Source organism: Podarcis vaucheri (genome assembly GCF_965113315.1).
Source record: "Podarcis vaucheri genome assembly, chromosome: Z".
Taxonomy (NCBI): domain Eukaryota; kingdom Metazoa; phylum Chordata; class Lepidosauria; order Squamata; family Lacertidae; genus Podarcis; species Podarcis vaucheri.
In genome coordinates, this window is record NC_138758.1 from 20,670,742 (window position 1) to 20,690,073 (window position 19,332).

The window sequence follows — 19,332 nt, forward strand, 5'->3', positions numbered from 1 at the left end:
TTCAACCCCCATCCCTACAGCCCTTCATTTTGCCCATTGTGAAATGTCCTGATAGCATTTGCTCTTGTGCACTTTACCCCACCTCCCAGAACTGTAACGGGAAAATTACTGCAGCTCTTCTCCTGAAATTTGGCATAATTTGTACACGCAGAAAGCAGTGGCCTAGCGTTTGTGAAATCTGCCCCTCCAGCGATGCACCTATCAGACTATGGAGTGTATGATGTATATGTGCGAGGTGATGCAATGCTGCTATTGCCACAAGATCAAACGCAGGAAAAGCTTCCAATTCTTCTTGCACCATGGCACAAAAGTGCATGACTTTTCTTATCTTTTTTTACCTTTCCTCTTTGCCTTGCCCTCAATCTGGACACTTCAAGTTCTTTGGTTGTTTAAATGTAGTAATTTCTAATGTGGTTATTATGGTAAAGTTATTTTTTTCCTGGGAGGGGCGCCAATACAGCTCCTTTCCAAGGGTGCAAGGGAAAGGCACCCAGCAGTAGACATCTGCTCATGCATAGGAAGCACCCAGGTCCATAAGGTATGCAAGCAGAAGCTCAACAACCATCTGCCAGGGATGCTGTACTTGTTACAAGTTCCTGCACTGAGTTGCGGGTTGGTCTAAATGACTTCCAAGGTGCTTTCCAACTTTGTAATCCTATGATTTGGGGGGACAATGTGAGGCAAGATATAATCATTCAGAACAATGCCATATTTTTAGTGTATTGATGATGCTTTATTTTTTTTGAAAATATTATTGCAGACAACAAAATGTCTGGAAAGGATTTTAACATAGTACAAGTTGGCTTGCAAACACATTTGAATAAATTTGTTTACAGGCTCTGCAGGGATTGCCTCTAACCTGTACATTTTTCACTTTTGCACAAAGGAACAGGCTCTCTTACCCAATTCTTGATGTCTGCTCATATTCCAGCTGTCTTGGTTTTCACAGTGGAGCAAAAAGTAAGCACCCACTTCCACCCCAAACCAACTGCAGAGAACAGTGTCTAGACCAGGAAGGCACAGCTACTCCTGCCTTGCAGTTCTTCCCACATAACACCAACTGGGGCATTGTAACCTTTGGGATAATTTCTCGGGGCAAATTAATTTCAGCATACAATCAGCAATATTTCATACCTAGTTCCAATGTTTAAAAACCCACTAAACAGCACAAATATGCCTTTTGCAAAGAAAGCTCTTTCGCTGATCAGTGCCAATAATCATTTGACAGCTCACATGCCTCTTCTTCTGGTAAAGTCCCCGCCTTTGTCGAAGAGCTGTTTCCAACAATATCTCCTCCCCCTTCTCTTTCCTTTCCTCTAGCTCTTTTCCCACTTCCCTTTTCCTCCTGAACAGCCATTTACAGCAACGCAGCCATTGTTTATGAGGTTGGGACTGGCTGTCAGCCAATCAGAGCTGAGCAGCTGGGATATAATAGCCCAGGCGCCAGCCATTACAGAGGAAGGAGAAGACAGGTCATCAGTGACATCACCTCTCAGAAAGTAAGCGGGGGAAGGAGGAAGCATTGATTTAAATTTGGAGAGATGACTGGAAATTTGGACCATGAGGAGAAAGCAGTGCATCAGAGGACAATCTGGAACATATAAAAAGATGGTCAGGGAGCCACCATGAGTACAACATCTAAAATGCTAAAAATAAGGCAGCTGCTGTCCTTTATATTGCTGCCAAATGATATACGCAGGATACGTTACAGACAGGTACACTGCTGTTGTTGTTTAGTTGTTATGTCTGACTCTTTGTGACCCCATGGACTAGAGCACGCCAGGCAGTCCTGTCTTCCACTGCCTCCCACAGTTTGATCAAACTCATTCTGGTAGCTTCGAGAACAGTCACCAGCCTAGCTGCCGCATTCTGGATTAGTTGTAGTTTCTGGGTCACCCTCAATGGTAGCCCCACATAGAGCGCATTGCAGTAGTCCAAGCGAGAGATAACTAGAGCATGCACCACTCTGGCAAGACAGTCCGTGGGCAGGTTGGGTCTCAGCCTGCGTACCAGGTGGAGCTGATAAACAGCTGCCCTGGACTCAGAATTGACCTGCGCCTCCATGCATCATTCATGAGTCCAGAATGACTCCCAGGCTGCGCACCTGGTCCTTCAGCGGCACAGTTACCCCATTCAGGACCAGGGAGTCCTCCACACCTGCTCGCCTCCTGTCCCCCAGAAAGGAGTTGTAGTTTGGTTCCCTGGAAAGAGGGAACATGTTAAACCACATTAAGCCTCTAATGTCAAGAATGTTCCAGGTGGAGTTTGTAGGCCAGGCCAAAGTTCAAGCAGACTATTTAACACAGGAACAGGAGTTCAAACAAATTAGCAGGACCATGGACAGCTCCAAGTGGAGCTCTGTTGAACTGAACAGGAATTCAATGAGGCTTAGAAACACAGGGCCAAGGCTGGCATTTCGGTGAGGTGAGGTGAAGCAATTTCAAGCATTATCCACCCTGCCGTTCCCTGTCTCAACAGTTACACAGTTGCCAGTCCCAGTTCACCACCAACAGTCCCACTATGGCTTCACCCATGCAGCCACCACTGATGTGCCCACTAATACTGTGCCTCACTGCCACTGCTGCATTGTAGCATCAGCATCAGTGAAGCTGTGGGCAAGGATTCAGTGGCAGTGGCAGAGCTGGTAGGAGCTCAGGCACAATGGGAGGCAGGGAGGCAGCCAGGCTCTGTGGGGCAGCCATGTCGGGGGCAGGGTGGTGATGGGGAATTTTGCTCTACCGTCTGACTCAGATTCTGAAGACTCCCTGCAACAGAAGCATTGGAATAAATGTCTTAAAACCAGGTCACAACCCTTTAAAACATAGAAAGCCTCTCTGGGGGGGATGTAGCTTGCAACCCTGAGTAGGCTGCTGACTATATCAATGGCAGGGATCAATGGGGTTTCATTGTAGCTTTGCTTACTAAATGTAAGTGAGATAATGCCATGCCAGATTAGATCACTGCCTGGGCACACATCTTATCCAATGCAAACTGAAGATTTTCCAATGCAAATTACCTCCATCTGAATTACTGTGATTTGCATAGGGAACATTTTCCAATTCACACACCCCCCCCCTTACAATACACACTTCACTCCTCCAACCTGGCTTTGCCAAGCCCCTCAACATCCTTCATGGATGCTCAACAGCTTCATCCAGTCTTTTCTCTGAGGTCTCTGCCCTCCCTCTCTACTGCCCCACAGGAGGGAGTGCAAGAGTCAGAAGTAGAGGAGCCAATTGCTGCTTGCTGAAAGAGATGGTTTAATAACATTAATATGCATGAGGTGAGGAGAAGGGAGTGTTCTCTGTATTAAATATTTACCACTCAAGCCTTTGCATGTCTTCTAGGAATTCTGAAGGTCTGAAATTATTGCTGAAGGGGGATTCCAGGGACACAGCAGAAGAATCCCAGAGTGCCTAGCCTTGGCTTCCCTTTGCTGCAAGACCCCAGTGGCTGTGCAATGGATACTGCAAGTTGGGCTTTGCTCCCAGCTGCAGGTTTGAACACAGCCATCTCCCCAGTGTAGTCGCCTGCCAGTACACAAGGGAGTCATTCTGAGGCTTGTGTTTCCTGGAGCCATGTGGGCTTCCTGTGGTCCAAAAGCTCTGCAGGGTGCAGTGGAGACAGGTTCCAAGTGGGGATTCCTTCTCCAAAGCAAGTGATGTAAGGATCACTTCTGAAGTGCAGGTGGTCATCATGACAGCCTCCACAGACGTGCTCCTGTCTAAGTCTCTGCAACCCTTTGCAGTTCAAGGGCTGCATTCCTTGTGGGCAATCTTCCAGAGATCACAGATGGAAAAGTGGGTAGAGCAACAGATAAAACTTTTACTCTTGTACAGTAGAGTACATTCCGCCCATGCCAAAGCCAGAGGTTTCTACACACCTGCATCCACACACATCTATGTCCCATCCAGCAAGCTGCAAGCATTATCTCAGTTCAAGAATACATTCCAGCCAGTCAAAGGCTTTGGGAGAGACTGAGAAAGAAAGCTGGTGAGGGGCGTATCTTGGGGAGGAGGCATGCACTAGGAACAGTCTCTGGTGCCAGACAGAGCTGCTTGGAGACCACTACTGCCTTAAACTAATATCAGCTTCAGATGTTGGGTTTTTGCAGTAGAAGAGGAAAGAGTTACACCCTTTCTTCCATTCTGATGATTACCGGCCCTTCCAGCTGATGCTGCTTGTTTCCCCCATCAGGTAAATGTACATCAACAAGCTAGAAATTAAATTAGGAAGCCTTAAGTGGGTAGGGAGTCTGGCAGACAATGGCTGCTTTTGAACATCATGCCATAGTTTAAAATGAATGCACTGGTTCCCAAGGAGGAGGTTACAAATACTTTGTTCCTCCCTTGGCTTTTTAGGCCAGTTCAGGACTGCAGCCAAGCCAAGGTTTGCCTCAGCATATCATCGAAACCTGAGATTATGGTTAAAAGCTCTCCCCCTTGGACACAACCTGTAGCCCTGGTTTTTGTCCTAAGGTTAAAAAGCAGGGAGGAAAGAAAGGGTGAGCTCTTCACTGGGGGCCAGCATGTTCATGAGGTCATGGCAAGCTGTACATTTCTAACCAGAGGGTCAGGTGGTCACCTTCTGCTTCCTCCTGTATGAACTCCTGGCTATCTACTGTTCTTTAGCAGAGTTTGTTGACTGAGAGATACTTCTCTTGGGGTGGAGAAATTGCACTGGAATGCAGGGAAGGAGCCTCTCTTAAAAAGGGGTAGTCAGCAGGGGCGCCGACTTATAAAAAATATTGGGGGGGCCCATACCGGGGTCCTGCCGCTGCTTCGCTCGGGTAGCCGGGAGAAGGCAGTTCGAGGTGGCGGTGTTGGGGAGAGACCCTCGCTCAGGGCGCCACGAGACTTGGCGGCCGGCGGCCTATCTGGGGGGTTTTGGAGCGTATTTCGGCGGAGCGATTGGGGAGGAGGGGGCTTGTTGCCGGATTCTTCAGCTGGGCCGGAGATCCGCTACTGGGGGGTCCCTGGGCCGAGTTGTGAGCCCGGCCTGCTGAAGGGAGATCCAGCCGATTGCGCGACGGGGACGGCCGGGGCTCTCCGGCTAGGGCGTGCGGCTGGCTGGCTGGCTGGCGAGGGAGCAGGTGGGGAGGAGGCGGGGGTCCTCACTCTCTTAGGAAACGCGCCCGCGCGCCCGATTGCCACGAAGTCCGAAGGGTGCGTGTGTGGAATTAAAAAGCAAAAACGAGATACGGGCAGGGCAGGCAAAGAGTTTTCTGCAAGAGGATGGAGGGCAGGTTGAAGAGAAAATCACTCAGGATGAGACAGTCAAATCAGCCATGATAAAATGGGCTCAGGATATTGGGTATAACATCATGTTTGAGGACTGGGAAAGGTTATGGACCACCGGAATGAAATTCACGGCATGTAATGCCTTGAAGGAAAATATTATGAAAATGATTTATAGGTGGTACATGACCCCAGTCAAGCTTGCAAAAATATATCACCTGTCTGATAATAAATGTTGGAAATGTAAGGAGGCTGAAGGGACATTCTTTCACCTCCGGTGGACTTGTCCAAAAGTGAAGGCCTTCTGGGAAATGATCAATAATGAGTTAAAAAATGTATTTAAGTATACCTTTCCCAAGAAACCAGAGGCCTTCCTCTTGGGCATTGTTGGCCAGAAAGGGTTAAAGAAGGATAGAACTTTCTTTATGTATGCAACTACAGCAGCAAGAATACTTATCGCAAAATATTGGAAGACACAAGATTTGCCCACACTGGAAGAGTGGCAGACGCAATTGATGGACTACATGGAGCTGGCTGAAATGACTGGCAGAATCCGAGATTTGGGAGAAGAAACAACGGAAGAGGACTGGAAAAAAATTTAAGGACTATTTACAAAAACAATATAAGTTGTATGAATGTTAAAAATTTACACGATTCGGAAACTATAGCTTCAGCAATTAGATTTGAAATATAATGTGAAATTATATTTTAAGTAAGAAAAGGTCAAAATCTAAGGTAATACTATGTTTAATTTAAGATATAAGTAACTGATGAAAAGTATGTTAAATTTAGAGGTATAGTATTTGAAAAGTACAAAATAAGGTACGAAACAAGGTAATAATTTGCTGATATCTTTATTATAAAGAATGCAGGGTAAGGGAGATGCGAGGAAGTCCAGTTAGTTATATAAAAAATGTGTTGAATGGTTGGTTTTCTTTTCTTCTTTTTCTTTTTTTCTTTTTCTTGTATTTGAAAACTTAATAAAATATTTATTTAAAAAAAAGAGAGAAAATCCTTTCGCTTTTCTGGGGCGCAGGGAAGTCTCAGAGCCGGAGGTTGGGGAAGGGACCCCCTTTGCTCTGCCCTCTTCTCCCGTCTTAGATTCGCATGGGGGTCCCTGCCTGAGCTTGCCTGGCCACCGGGCCACACAAGGGCCGCGCTCTACGCGGCGCACCTTGCTAGCCGCGCAGCTGTCCTCCGCGGCTGCGGAGCGGCCCTGCGCCGGTGCCCAGCCCCTCTGGGCACCCGCTGCGCTGCCAAGGACAAGCGGGCGACGTCGCAGGCGGGGAAGGCGTCGCTTTCTTTCCCGATCCTTCATCCTCCGAGTCTTCCAGCCCTTTTTTGGGTTGGAAGCTCGTCTCGTTCGCCCTTCTCCTTTCTTCACCCTGCGCGCAATTTTCCTCCCTCGTCTCCCTCCCCATTTCTCTCTCCTTCCTTCCTTCCTTCCTTCCTTCCTTCCTTCCTTCCTTCCTGATTGACTGACTGACTGACTGACGGGCTCTGGCTCTGGCTCTGGCTCGAGCTCTGGCTTTGGCTCGGGCTCCGGCTCGGGCTCGGGCAGCCACAGCGTCGGCGGTGTTGGCGATCGGCGGCGCGGGGGGGATGGCCCTCCCGGGGGAGCCGGCGCTGCTCAATGGGGCTGCCAAGGAGACAGGCCGGCCGCCCCCCTCCCCCGGCCCGGCGCCCCCCGCCGCGCCGGTGCCCGTTATCGAGCTGATGCGCGCCGGGCGCCCTATAAAAGCCGCGGACACGCCCACCGCCGCCCGAGATTATTGGGGGGGCTGAGCCCCCCCAAACGAATTTTTGAGGGGGCTCGGGCCCCCTCAAGCCCCATGGAGTCGGCGCCTATGGTAGTCAGTGATGGCTGGTGGCCAAGAGGGCTGGTGAGACAGGGAAGGCAACTAGAGGTGGAATCAGAGCCAACAACAGGGAGAACCAGCTTCTTCTAGTTTTTGTCGCCATCCTCCTCCCTGCTGCGTTCTACAAGAGCCAACACCTGGAGACTAAGGCGGAAGAGGCTGCCAGCCAGGGACATCCCTTGTACTAGTTGTAAGTAAGAAGGTGGGCAAGTGGGAGGTTACTGAGAATTGACTGATGTTGGTGGGTCATCCTAATGGAACCTCAATTGGGGGTAAAAAATGCCTCAAGAGTCATCAAGGTTATAACAGCTTAGTTTTACCAGTAATGAGAAGCCTGTTTTCAGTGTTCCTGAATCTCATATTCACTGCTCTCTCCACCAATAAAATCCAAAAGGTGCTGAAGAAAGGCAGGAGGATGGGGGGATCAATTCAAAAATGCAAGAATTATCTCTCTCTCTGTTTTCCTATCCCACTCCCCATCCCCTGCACATTGTTTGTGGCAAACCTATGTGTGCAAGGAGGCCCACTAGAGATAGAAGAATATATTTATAGTTTTTTTATATACCGTATATACAGTGTGTGTGTGTGTGTGTGTGTGTGTGTTCAGTGGAGGGGATTGTGTTTCTTTATTTCTCAGTTTTTCCTAATTATAATTATTTTTAATTTATTCCACTGGAGGAAATTTTATTTCTTCTTTTCCTCCTTTATTTTGCTTTTGCTGCATGCACACCATGCATTGAAAGCAATCCCCTGTCCTGTTCCAAATATTGAAAAGCAGAACGGCAATTCCCTGCACCTTTAACAAATTGGAGCTCCAATAATTCTGTGGGACTGAGGGAGGAATGTGCTTTAAATGTGTGTACACAGCCAGAGTATTTTCTGTGCCACTCACTTTTGTCCTGCCCACTTGCACCTTGGCATGCAACTCTCAGAAGGCTGGTTGTATTTGAATCTGGCCCTTGGGATAAAAGAGGTTCCCCACCCCTGATATAAGAGTCTATTTCACCAAATGCATAATGCACCAAATGCATGCACAAACACAGACACACGGTGGCGGTGAAGTGGAATTGTAAGTGGTGTGGATAATGAAATGCAAAAAAGTACAGCTTGTGGCAACCCCAACAACAACACCTCAGTGACCCTTTAAACAGCAGTGAGAGGTGATAAAACAACCAACTTGGCAATGCTTTGTTGATTAACATATGTAATGGGACAGGAAACCATTTTCTCTATTCAGACTCAAATGAGTAGAATTGAATTTACTGATATAAGTCAGCTATTCCACTTTAAAGCCCTCTTTGAAATTCCTTTGTTAAAGGGTGGCCACTTTAAGATCTGTGGGCTTCTCGGCATCCTGTTCAGTGCCCTTTTCAGTACAATGCTTGACTAAAAGGAGACCCTTCCCAATTGTTTTCTAGCACTACCAAATGCTACAAAGCCAACCAGAGGCTCTCAATTAATAGCTCTGTGTTTTGACACAGCTTTTGACACTGGTGGCTTGCGCTTGTCCTCCCCAGATCAATAGTGCAAATGCTTGCCAGCTGTGGGTGCACAGTACTGTGAAAAATTGCTTGTTCTGAAGGACACCTCCCAGCATCCACCACTGCCAGGGCAAATAGTGATAAATAACTTGACCTGAGGATATGGACATCTGAGCATGTCTGGAACTTTCTGCCAAACCCATTTTGAGTGTCCCCACAATCTGTGTAACACCCATGCATATGGGGAATCCCCAGGGAAAGGCAGCATTACTCATTACTATGAAATCTATTGATTTCGCTTTTGCTTATCATCCCTTGAAAAGTGACTGAGACGAAAGTCAAGAACAAGAAAGCTCTTTGATAGCCTAACAAATTGGAAGCCAGACTGCAATGCATTTGAGGTATAAGGCTATTTGCTTCCCAGAGTTAGGGAGGATTGGACAAGCACACACACACACACCATACTTTAGGGAAATAATTACATCCATCAAGTTATTAATATGTCTTTCAATACCTAAACCATTGATTTATGTTACTGTATTAACATTTTGTATATTGCCAAGACTTCAGAACATATTTTAATTCGAATCCCTGAAACTTTTCTAGGCTTCTTATAGAAATTCTATTTCTCTGCAGCTCCAAACTTTAGGTTCACCATTAGGATCAAGGAGTCAATATATTTTCCAGGGGAAAACTGTTGCTTTTCCCCGGACATGTTAGGACTTTGTTAGTGGTAGAGTTTTTTGTTTTGTATTTTGGACTGCCTAGGTGGTTTTATTGTGCTGCTTAACTCAATTAAAATAAGTTTGGTTTCTTCTGACTGCCCAAGCAGATCCATTTTATACACAGGATGGGCTGCAAGCGCAGATCAGATGAGGCAGCCTCACTTTTTGCAGAGGCTGCCTATAAAATATTTAGTGAGCTGCCACAGGCAATTGCATTAAAGGAGGTAGTTAAACACCCCCTACCCGAGGGCACCCCCCCTGCCATGTAAATCAAACAAATTGGACTCTTTTCACAATTGACACACATGATTTTACTTATGGTGAATAATTTAGTATTAAAAAGTAGAGACACACTTTGCCCCATCTGTAATTTCTTTTCCTTTTATTCTTTTCCCTCACACTCCCTTCTCTACCGAGAGTTGGAGTGGTAGGGATGCCAGCCCTCCTCCTAATGTAGGAGGCGGCAAGAGGGGCATTTTGCTGCCTGGGTGACCCGTTAAAAAGATTCCCGCTTCTTAATGGAAGAAGCCGCGTTCGCTCCGGAAACTCACCAAGTTGTCCATTTAAAATCCTAAGCAGGATTAACGCTGAGGGAAAAGGCAGCTGGCCTCGATGAATTCCCTCCTGGCACCTTCAGTGGGCAATTGCACTTTTTAAATTAAGAGCTCTCCTTTAGTACAAAGTGGGTCAGGGTGTTTTTTTTTAATAAAGGTTTTTACAGACCTGATTAATCTCCCTAGCATCTATGGGTATCCTCATAATCAGCGCCTTGTGGTTTATTGCCCCTGGGGCTAGGCTGATTTGCTTGTTAGGCCTCAGCCCTTCTTCCAAGTTAACTAGATGAGCTAGGTTACAAACTTCCCTTGCCACCCCAAGTCATGATTGCAGTGATACACAACCTCAACCATGGGCCTCCGCCTCACTGTTGTCTAGTGGTTACAGCAAAGGAAGGAGACTTTCCACCCTTATCTAAGAGCCCATTCCCTCAATGGCAATTTATCAGGGGTCACATGTCGGCAGTGGGCAGGGGCAGAACAAATAATGGGAGGAACCACCTTATTTCTCCCTCTGGCACCCCATTATCTTGCTGTCTTCATCCCTACCCAGTGGGCTGGCAGGCAAAATAAAGAGAGCACCCTTGCCACACATCTGCCCTGACCACAGGCAGAAGATCCTCCACCCCACCACCATCCTCCATTCATTGCTGCATCTGTTTTGGCTCCCCTGTTCTCCTTTCCCTCTGGACTCTCCTCACTCACATGAAATTAGCCTTAATCAAATTCTGTCAGGCACGAACCGTTCCTCCCAGCACCCTTTTTATTGGGCATTTGACACATAAGTAGACCTACAGGATAGTCCTTCTGACATTGCCACAGACACAAATTTCCTCTGGGGTCAACATTCTACCCCACCATACCATCAAAATCTCATTGGTAAATCTCATGCCTGAAGTGGCTGCCTCACTCTCCCTAACGGTAGGACTGCTCCTGCGTAGATGGAGGGCATTACACAAACTTCATCACAATTGAATGAACCCCTCATAATGGTAGAACATGATTAAAATCCTCCTCTGTTAATTCTACTACACAGGCAGACTGATCTAAGGTGAAGAGCTTCTAATTGTATTTGTTTCAAGATGAGCACCATAGCTGTTGTGAGCCATAGTTGACTCAGCACTGGGGTAGCAATTGCTCTCAGGTGAAGAGCAGGAGCAGAAGGATGCAGATGATACTATGTGTGTGGAGTAGCCCAAGAGAGAGGATAGGGGCCCTGTTTGTTTGTCTTTAGGAACCAGGGAGCGAAAGCAGTCCTGCCGGCTCCCCGTCAACCTCCATCGATAAAATTGAGGGGGCCCTTAGCAATGAGAAAGGGCACCAACCTGCAAGGATGAGAGACTAGTCAGCAGAGGAAGGAGCCGGGGTGGCTGATCTCAGTCCCGTCACCTAGGACTAGGCACCACTTCGTCTGTTGTCCATGCCTCCAGCGAAGCATGCACCTTGAAGTGCAGCAAACCTTTAAGTACAGCAATCTCTTAGCGAGAGAAAGTCACATGAATAGCATAGGTAGAATGCATCTCATCAAATTCTTAAGCTCCTTCCCTTTTAGGATTTGGCAGGTGATGTTTTGTGTCCCACCCCATGACAGATGACAACACAGGAAGTCCCACTCCTGAGAGCCATGATGTAATCAGATTTGGAGTATCAGATTACCCCCTCTATGAAAACGTCAATCATTCATGGTTTGGAAGCCTGCAGCCAATCCTGGAAGGTGCAAGCATGCCGTGTCTTGCCTTTAAATGATGGTAGGAGGGGCAAATCCATCTGTTGAGATATCTTTGTCACTTGCATCAAATCTTGGACTCCTGCTGCCACTCATGAATTCTCTAATCTGTGGGATATAATCCACTGACAGCAGTCAAGTACAACATTCGTTGTTTTCCTTGAGTGAACATGCAAGGGAATGTTTGGTCCAGCCAGTTGAAACTTTCTGTTCCTCCTGGCCTGGAGCATCCTTCCTTGTATGTGACTAGTGGGTTGGCATGGCCTTTCCAGACCTGGTAAAAGGACAAGGCATGCTGCCACTCTCTCTCTTTCCCATCTTCCTTTCATCCTGCGAACTTCCTGGAATGAACTATGAACTGCTGGCTGCCCCAGGTAATCTCTCTTATGGGATAAACCTATTAGTATAAGTTTGTAACTTTAAGCCTAACACCTGCCTTCAGGGATCACACTGTGCTCTGCCTGATCGTGAGTAAACTTTCTTTTTATTGCTTATGAATAAGACCTTGGTGTCTTTATTCTTTTAGGAAGGATTCAAGGGGTCCAACCAGGAAAATATTAGAACACATTTCAGTCTGGATAAACCAGATTGAATTGTGTATTGTCTTAAGAAACTCACACGAGTTTGCGACTAGTTTTCTGCTGTGTATAAGAGAATGTAAACTCTGCTAAGTAAAGGAACTTGCTAGTGCAAGTTAGGAAGGATATTAATAAACAATATATCCTCTCCTGCCACCCTGAACATTCCCACATAATCCTGTCCATGGCAATCTGTACCTATGTCAAGCCTGGCCTGTACTGTTGCATGCCTTGAATAAAGCTAACTTTCTGACTCATACATGCCTCAGTCAGGATACTTGGAATGGGAGTCATGACAACACATTTAATTAGCAGAAGCTAATTTGATGGGGAATTTTGATGGGGCTCAGCCCCCTCCTTGAATTTTTTTTGGGGGGCCTCAGCCCCCGTCCCCCTAGATGGCACCTTCTTTTCTTTTCTTTCTTTCCTTTCCTTTCCTTTCCTTTCCTTTCCTTTCCTTTCCTTTCCTTTCCTTTCCTTTTCTTTTCTGATACAGTTACAAGCTTGGTGGATCAGGGGAATGCTGTGCACATTGTGTATCTTGATTTCAGTTAAGCCTTTGACAAAGTCCCCCATGATATTCTTGTATGGAAGCTGGTAAAATGTAGAGTGGATGAGGTTACTCTTAGGTTGATTTGTAGCTGGTTGACTGACAAACCCAAAGAGTGCTCAGTAATGGTTCCTAAACATCCTGGGAAAAAGTGACCAGTGGGGCTCCTCCTGGCTTGCCAGTAGTACATGAGAAAGGGATCTAGGAGTCTTAGTAGACCACAAGTTTAACATGAGTCAACTGTCTGATGCAGCAGCAAAAAACAACAACACCAATGCTATTCTAGGCTGCACCAACAGAAGTATAATGTCCTAATCAAGGGAAATAATAGTCCCACTCTATTCTCCCTTGGTCAGATCACACCTGGAATACTGTGTCCAGTTCTGGGTACAACAATTTAAGAAGGATTTTGACAAGCTGGAATGTGTGCAGAGGAGGGCAACCAAGATGTTCAAGGACCTGGAAATCAAGCCTTTTGAGGAATGCTTGAGGAAGCTGGGTGTGTTTAGCCTGGAAAAGAGGAGACTGAGAACAGATATAATAGCCATATTCAGATATCTAAAGGGCTGTCCCATGGGAAGGTGGAACAAGCTTGCTTTTTCCTGCTCCGGAGGGTAGGACTCAAACCAATGGATTCAAGTTACAAGAAAGGAGATTCCGACCAAACATCAGAAACAACTCTCTGATAGCAAGAGCTGGGAAGGTGGTGGACTCTCCTTCCTTGGAGGTTTTTAAGCAGAGGTTGGATGCTCATTTGCCATTGATACTTTAGTTGAGATTCATGCATTGCAAGTGGTTGGAGTAAATGACCCTCAGGATCCCTTCCAACTATACAATTCTAGGATTCTATGTGATTACAAAATGTCTCCTATTTACCAGGGGGCAGACTGAAGCTCAGTGGTTAAGCCCATGTTGTGCATGCTTAAGGTCTCTAGCTCAGTCCCTGACACCTGTAGATAGAAATTAGCAGGTGATGTGGAAAAAACCTCTTACCAATGCTCTGACTACTAATACTCTGATGAGCCATTGCGAAGAGAGTCAGAATAGATCAGGGGTCAGCAAACGTTTTTCAGCAGGGGGCTGGTCCGCTGTCCCTCAGACCTTGTGGGGGCCGAACTATATTTTGGAGGGAAAAAATGAACGAATTCCTATTCCCCACAAATAACCCAGAGATGCATTTTAAATAAAAGGACATATTATATTCATGTAAAAACACGCTGATTCCTGGACTGTCCGCAGGCCGGATTTAAAAGGCGATTGGGCCAGATCCGGCCCCTGGGCCTTAGGTTGCCTCCCCATGGAATAGATTCTAAGGCCACTGTGTCTCAAGTCACATTTGCACACTGTGGTACAAGCCGGGGGGGTGATATTATCCCAGTGTGCACTACCTGTTTGGTCTCTGCATCTCTACAACCCCTCCCAACTCGTATTCATAAAGCTGTCATCAGTGCATATAATATCAGCTGCATACATGCAATTGCTGTCTCAAATGCACGCGCCTTAGCTTCACTGAGAAGTAAATGTGGTGAAATGTGGTGGTTTTCCTTTTGGACTGAAAAGGTGGTTCAGGGGGAAAGCACACTGAAGAGCAGCATTGCTCAAGAAACTACAGGATAGTTCTGTGTGACGTGTGTACACAGATTCAAAAACCATTGGGTGGGGGGAGTGCGCTGGAGCCAGAGTAAATGGTAATGTGAAGAGAGCCAAAGTTTATCATCTGCTCTTTGGCAGCACGCCGTCACTCCATTTTTCTCCATCAGTGGAGAGACACTGAAACAGAGAGTAAGGAGAAGCAGGCTAGCAGCAAGCACATTAAAATTGAAGACTCCCATGTTAGTCTATGTCAGGAGTGGAAATCCAAAAGCCACAACAGGGGAAATACATTCTTGAGACATTTTGGTTGGTCCTAACACAGGTACTTATCTATAATAAGGTAAAGAAGCAAGGAGATCAAGGACAGAAATCAAGACCTCATTTTTACTGGCAGAGGCAATTCAAAAGCACAACTTTCAGATACATTGCTTTGGAGGGGGCTTCTAAGACTTCCCCTCCCCCCGTCGGAACTGCTTATCCTTGTATTTATCTCCCCGTATGTCCTGACACTGATATTTTTTTCTGCTTCCTTAACTCTGCTGCTTGCTGCACGTGAGGTTTAATTCAGATGGGGCTAGAACAGTGGTCGTCAGTGCAAGACTTCTCTCTCCCCCCCCCCCCGTTTAACAGAATGAGCAGGAGGTCACTCCCCAAAGGCAGGCAGCCACAGCCAATGGATATAACTCATTTCCAGGACAGGTGACAGTTAAAAAAAATGTTTTTAATGTAATACTAATAATAATAATAATAATAAACAATGATGATGATGATGATAAATAAATAATGATAACAATAATAACAATGATGATGATGATGATGATAGCGAAGCACCCTGGCCCTCTTTCTTCTTTGACAAGCCGCCTCCGGGAGCTCTGGCGGCAAAAGGGCGAGCAAGGAGCGTGAGCGCTTCTCCTGCTAAACCAAATAAAATCCCTTTCAGGCTCGGAGATCTCGGAAGTGGGCGGGGCGGAGTCCTGCCGCCGCAGCCAATGGGAGGGCGGCCCGCTGGAAGGGTGTGGTCTGGGCGGCTCTATAATGTCATTGATAGTGCAAGAGCGCCGGCAGAGACAATAAGGGGAGCCGGGCTGGCGCGGTCACCTGCTGGTCTCCTCCTGCTCCTCGCCAACGCCGCCACCACCATAATCACCACCATGATGTCCATGAACAGCAAACAGGCGTTCAGCATGCACCCCATCCTGCACGAGCCCAAGTACACCCACCTCCACTCCAGCTCCGAGGCCATCCGGAGGGCTTGTTTGCCTGCCCCGCAGGTAAGGAACGGGTTCTACGGAAAGGGGATGGAGGTGGGGGAGAGAGGAAAGTGGTGGTGGGAGCTAGTATTTCTGTGAAAGGATGTCGGTACCTGGATTCCTTGCTTCCTTTCTCCACCCCTGTGACCCATTCAGTTGGACTGGTTCTCTCCGATCCCCTAGACGGGAGCCTCTGTGAAGGTGCAGATCAAATTTCCAAGTCGGGGGTGCAGGAAGAGGGAAGAGAGGGGCGCGGGACATTTGGGGTGATGGGTGAGCCCGAAAGATAACTCGGGCAAAGTCTGGAAAGAGGAAGAAGACGGCTCTGCGGAGATCCGGCGGCACTGTCCCGGCCCTTCCTGTTTACCCAAGCCCAGTCCTCCTCTCAAACGTTGCGTGGCACAAATGAGGAGGGGAGACACGTGGAGGTAGGAAACGGTATACTTTCGGGAAAGAAGGGGGGGGCAGGAAAGGTTCATTTGATATATCCCAGCAGCAAGGCGACCCAGCTAGGGTCGGAGGTGGTGGATAGGTGCCTGCTTTCCTTCTCTGGTTGCGTGCCTCTCTCTGAGCTCTGTCCATCTCTCTCCCCACCCCCTCGCAGCTGCAAAGTAACTTCTTCGCCGGCCTGGACGAGACTTTGCTGCGCGGGGCCGAGGCCCTGGCGGCGGTGGACATTGTCTCGCAGAAGAGCCACCCCTTCAAGCCGGACGCCACTTACCACACCATGAGCAGCGTCTCGGTCTCCTGCACGCCCACCTCGTCGTCGGTGCACCTGCACCACCCGTCGGTGCTGAGCGGCCACTCGCACCACGCTCACCATCACCACCATCACCACCAGCCTGCTCAGGGCCTGGATGGCGAGCTGCTGGAGCACCTCAACTCAGCCCTGCCGCTACCGGACGTGGGGGCAGCGCCCGCGCACCCCCACCCGCATGCCCACCTGCCGGCCCTCAATGCCATGGGCCACCCAGCGCACGGCCAGCCGCCCATGGGCATGGGCCACCACCCGCCCCACGGCCTGGCATCGCACACTGTCTTGGCCGGCCCGGAGACAGAGACGGACCCGCGGGAGCTGGAGTCCTTTGCCGAGCGCTTCAAGCAGCGGCGCATCAAGCTGGGCGTGACGCAGGCCGACGTGGGCTCCGCGTTGGCCAACCTCAAGATCCCCGGCGTCGGATGCCTCAGCCAGAGCACCATCTGCCGCTTCGAGTCGCTCACCCTCTCGCACAACAACATGGTGGCCCTCAAGCCCATCCTGGAAGCCTGGCTGGAGGAGGCGGAGCGGGCCCAGCGTGAGAAGATGGCCAAGCCCGAGGTGTACTCGACGGGAGACAAGAAGCGCAAGCGCACCTCCATCGCGGCGCCGGAGAAGCGCTCGCTGGAGGCCTACTTCGCCGTCCAGCCACGGCCTTCGTCGGAGAAGATCGCCGCCATCGCCGAGAAGCTGGACCTGAAGAAGAACGTGGTGAGGGTCTGGTTTTGCAATCAAAGGCAGAAGCAGAAGCGCATGAAATTCTCCGCCGCTTATTGAGGAGAGAGGGTGGGGAAAGGGAAGGAAGAGCGGAGGGGGGTAGAAGGCAAAAAGGACGCCTAAAACGGAGGGACAATGATGAATCTAAAATTAAAAGGGGTGAAAACATCTCCCACGAGCATGGGGAGCTCTATAGCGCACCCTGTGTTGGACTTACTGGAACTCCCTTGGCCGAGGGGTAACGAAAGGCAGACACAACTCAACCAGCCCCATCCGAGAGAGAGAAAGAGAAAGAGAAAGAGAAAGAGAAAGAGAAAGAGAGAATAAAGACTCTTTGTTTACTAAGTAAAAGAACAATGCAAATACTTCAATAGATATATACAGGAGTGAGGGGGGAAACCCCTATGCTACTGTACCATATTCCTGGTGAGTGAAAAAGTTGAGTCTTTTTCGTGGGTTTACTTTTTCTTTTCTTTTTTTAAATGAAAAAAGGGACTTCATATTTCCATCCCATTTCCATCCCTGTATTTTCAAGCAAACGAGATATGGAGGGGGGAAAGGAAGGAAGCTTGAAACCGAAAGCAAACAAACACTCCCTCTTTCCTCCGGAGTTCCAAAAGTTTGTTTGTTTTTTAACACTTTTTGCTGGCTTCTGTTCGATGAGATTTTTTAATTATTATTACTACTACCCTTGCTCCCATTGGCTTACCTCTCCGGCACTCTTCACCCCATCCCAGACCCGGCTTCGCCTCGCATGCTTCAGCCTTCCGATCCTCTCCTTGCCCCACAGCAAAATCCAACCGCATTCTTTGCAATAAATCTTCTGTTCCTACCTCATCCTTTAAAAAAATAAAAATTAAAAGGGGGGAGGGAGAGAAAAGAAGAGCAAATATCAAAGGAACCTGTCTGGCTGATTTGGAAAACCGGGTGATGGTGGAGAGAGCTTGATTTAAAATTTTGATTTGACTTCACTTGAACTATTTAATCCTGTATAATTTCACTGTACAACCAACAACAACAACAGCGCTTTGACAATCAAATCATTAAATATCGCCTTTATTACTCTTCAAACCTGTGGAATTGCGCTGGGGGGTGGATATGAATGTCGCAAGGGCAGAAGGAGCCCCTTGGTTTCTAACGCACAGCGCAATCCTACGCATCTCTACTTAGAAGTAAATCGTATTGAGTTCAATGGGACTTACTCCCAGGGAAGTGTGCAGATATTGTGACTCCAGGCTTCCCCTTTGCTTCGATGTTTTGAGTTTGTTATTATACAACAAGTCACGCTTTTTGTCGCCCCCACCTGGACCCCCCCTCTCATTTTTGTTTCTAGAATGCAACTATCCAAAAGATTGTTTTGTTTTCTGCGGGGTGTGAGGAAGGTAAAATATTCTGATTTATATGTCTTCTTCTTTTAAAAACCAAACACGGTGGTTAACAAAATTAATTATTAGCAAACAACTTCTTCCTCTGCAAAGATTTAACTTGGCACTTTCTAAAACAAAAACAAAAAAAATATTTTTATTTCGTTTCGCTTTGCCTATGTAAAAGCAAAATGGTCTCCATGTCACTGTTTTTTAAGGAAAGAAAATAGAAAGATTGTATTATTCGTTTGTGTGAGTGCGTGACGAATGAAATGATGTGTCCGTGTATGCTACACAAGTTCAAATAAAACACGCACGTTTTACCTCACCCCGCTCCACGGTTTTGGATGATCTGGGCAGGAAAGGAATGTGAGTCCCGGGATCTAAGCACAACTCAGGTCACGGCCCCCGCCCGCCCCCTGTTTACAAACAAAGGTTCTTTATTCTATATGACTTGGGTCGGGGAACTATTCGCCTCGATTTTTAAAAATGTTACAAAGCAGAACGCATAGCGGAAAAAGCTGTTGAAAGGAAATAGCTATGCCCTGTGCAACCAAGAGGTAGTTTCCCTCCACAAACAACTTGTCTTCCTTGTTGCTGCGCAGTAATTACTTCCTTTTGAAAAAAAAACTCCTTTGGAACCTTCGTAGCTTACAAACCTCTGGCGTTGCTCTTCCCCTCCCCTTCTTCTTCGTAGTGTAGAATATTTTAGTTTTTGATTTTACTAGAAGTACTATGGATGTCCAACTCCGAGCACAAGGATTGGATAAATAAATAGTCTAAATAGCGGGAGGGAGCAGGGGAGTTGCGGCTGATTTTAGTCTTTCTGGCTGCTTCCCCTAAAGTCTGGGGGGCTCCTTCTTGGGGGGGGGCAAAGAGTGCATGCAGTTATTACCTTCTATTTTCTCCTGAACCGGTGGCTTGGGACTTCCCACAATTAC

The 19,332-nt window shown here is 47.6% G+C and overlaps 1 protein-coding gene across 1 annotated transcript; it reads left to right on the forward strand.

The window, feature by feature from the left end:
• The first annotated feature begins 479 nt into the window (after positions 1 to 479).
• LOC309523527 (brain-specific homeobox/POU domain protein 3-like) lies at positions 480 to 18,458 on the forward strand. The gene is made up of 3 exons (XM_082207370.1): positions 480 to 538; positions 15,244 to 15,574; positions 16,158 to 18,458. The coding sequence occupies exons 2-3, from the start codon at positions 15,293 to 15,295 to the stop codon at positions 17,085 to 17,087; spliced, it is 1,212 nt and encodes a 403-aa protein (XP_082063496.1). The 5' UTR covers positions 480 to 538; positions 15,244 to 15,292; the 3' UTR covers positions 17,088 to 18,458.
• The last annotated feature ends 874 nt before the right edge of the window (positions 18,459 to 19,332 follow it).

What these genes read in the sequence shown, in the direction of transcription:
- LOC309523527 (XM_082207370.1), top strand. Translation starts at nt 15,293, where the DNA reads ATGGGAGGGCGGCCCGCTGGAAGGGTGTGGTCTGGGCGGCTCTATAAT. An exon ending in CTTGTTTGCCTGCCCCGCAG is followed by an intron (nt 15,575 to 16,157) that starts GTAAGGAACGGG and finishes ACCCCCTCGCAG; the next exon opens with CTGCAAAGTAACTTCTTCGC.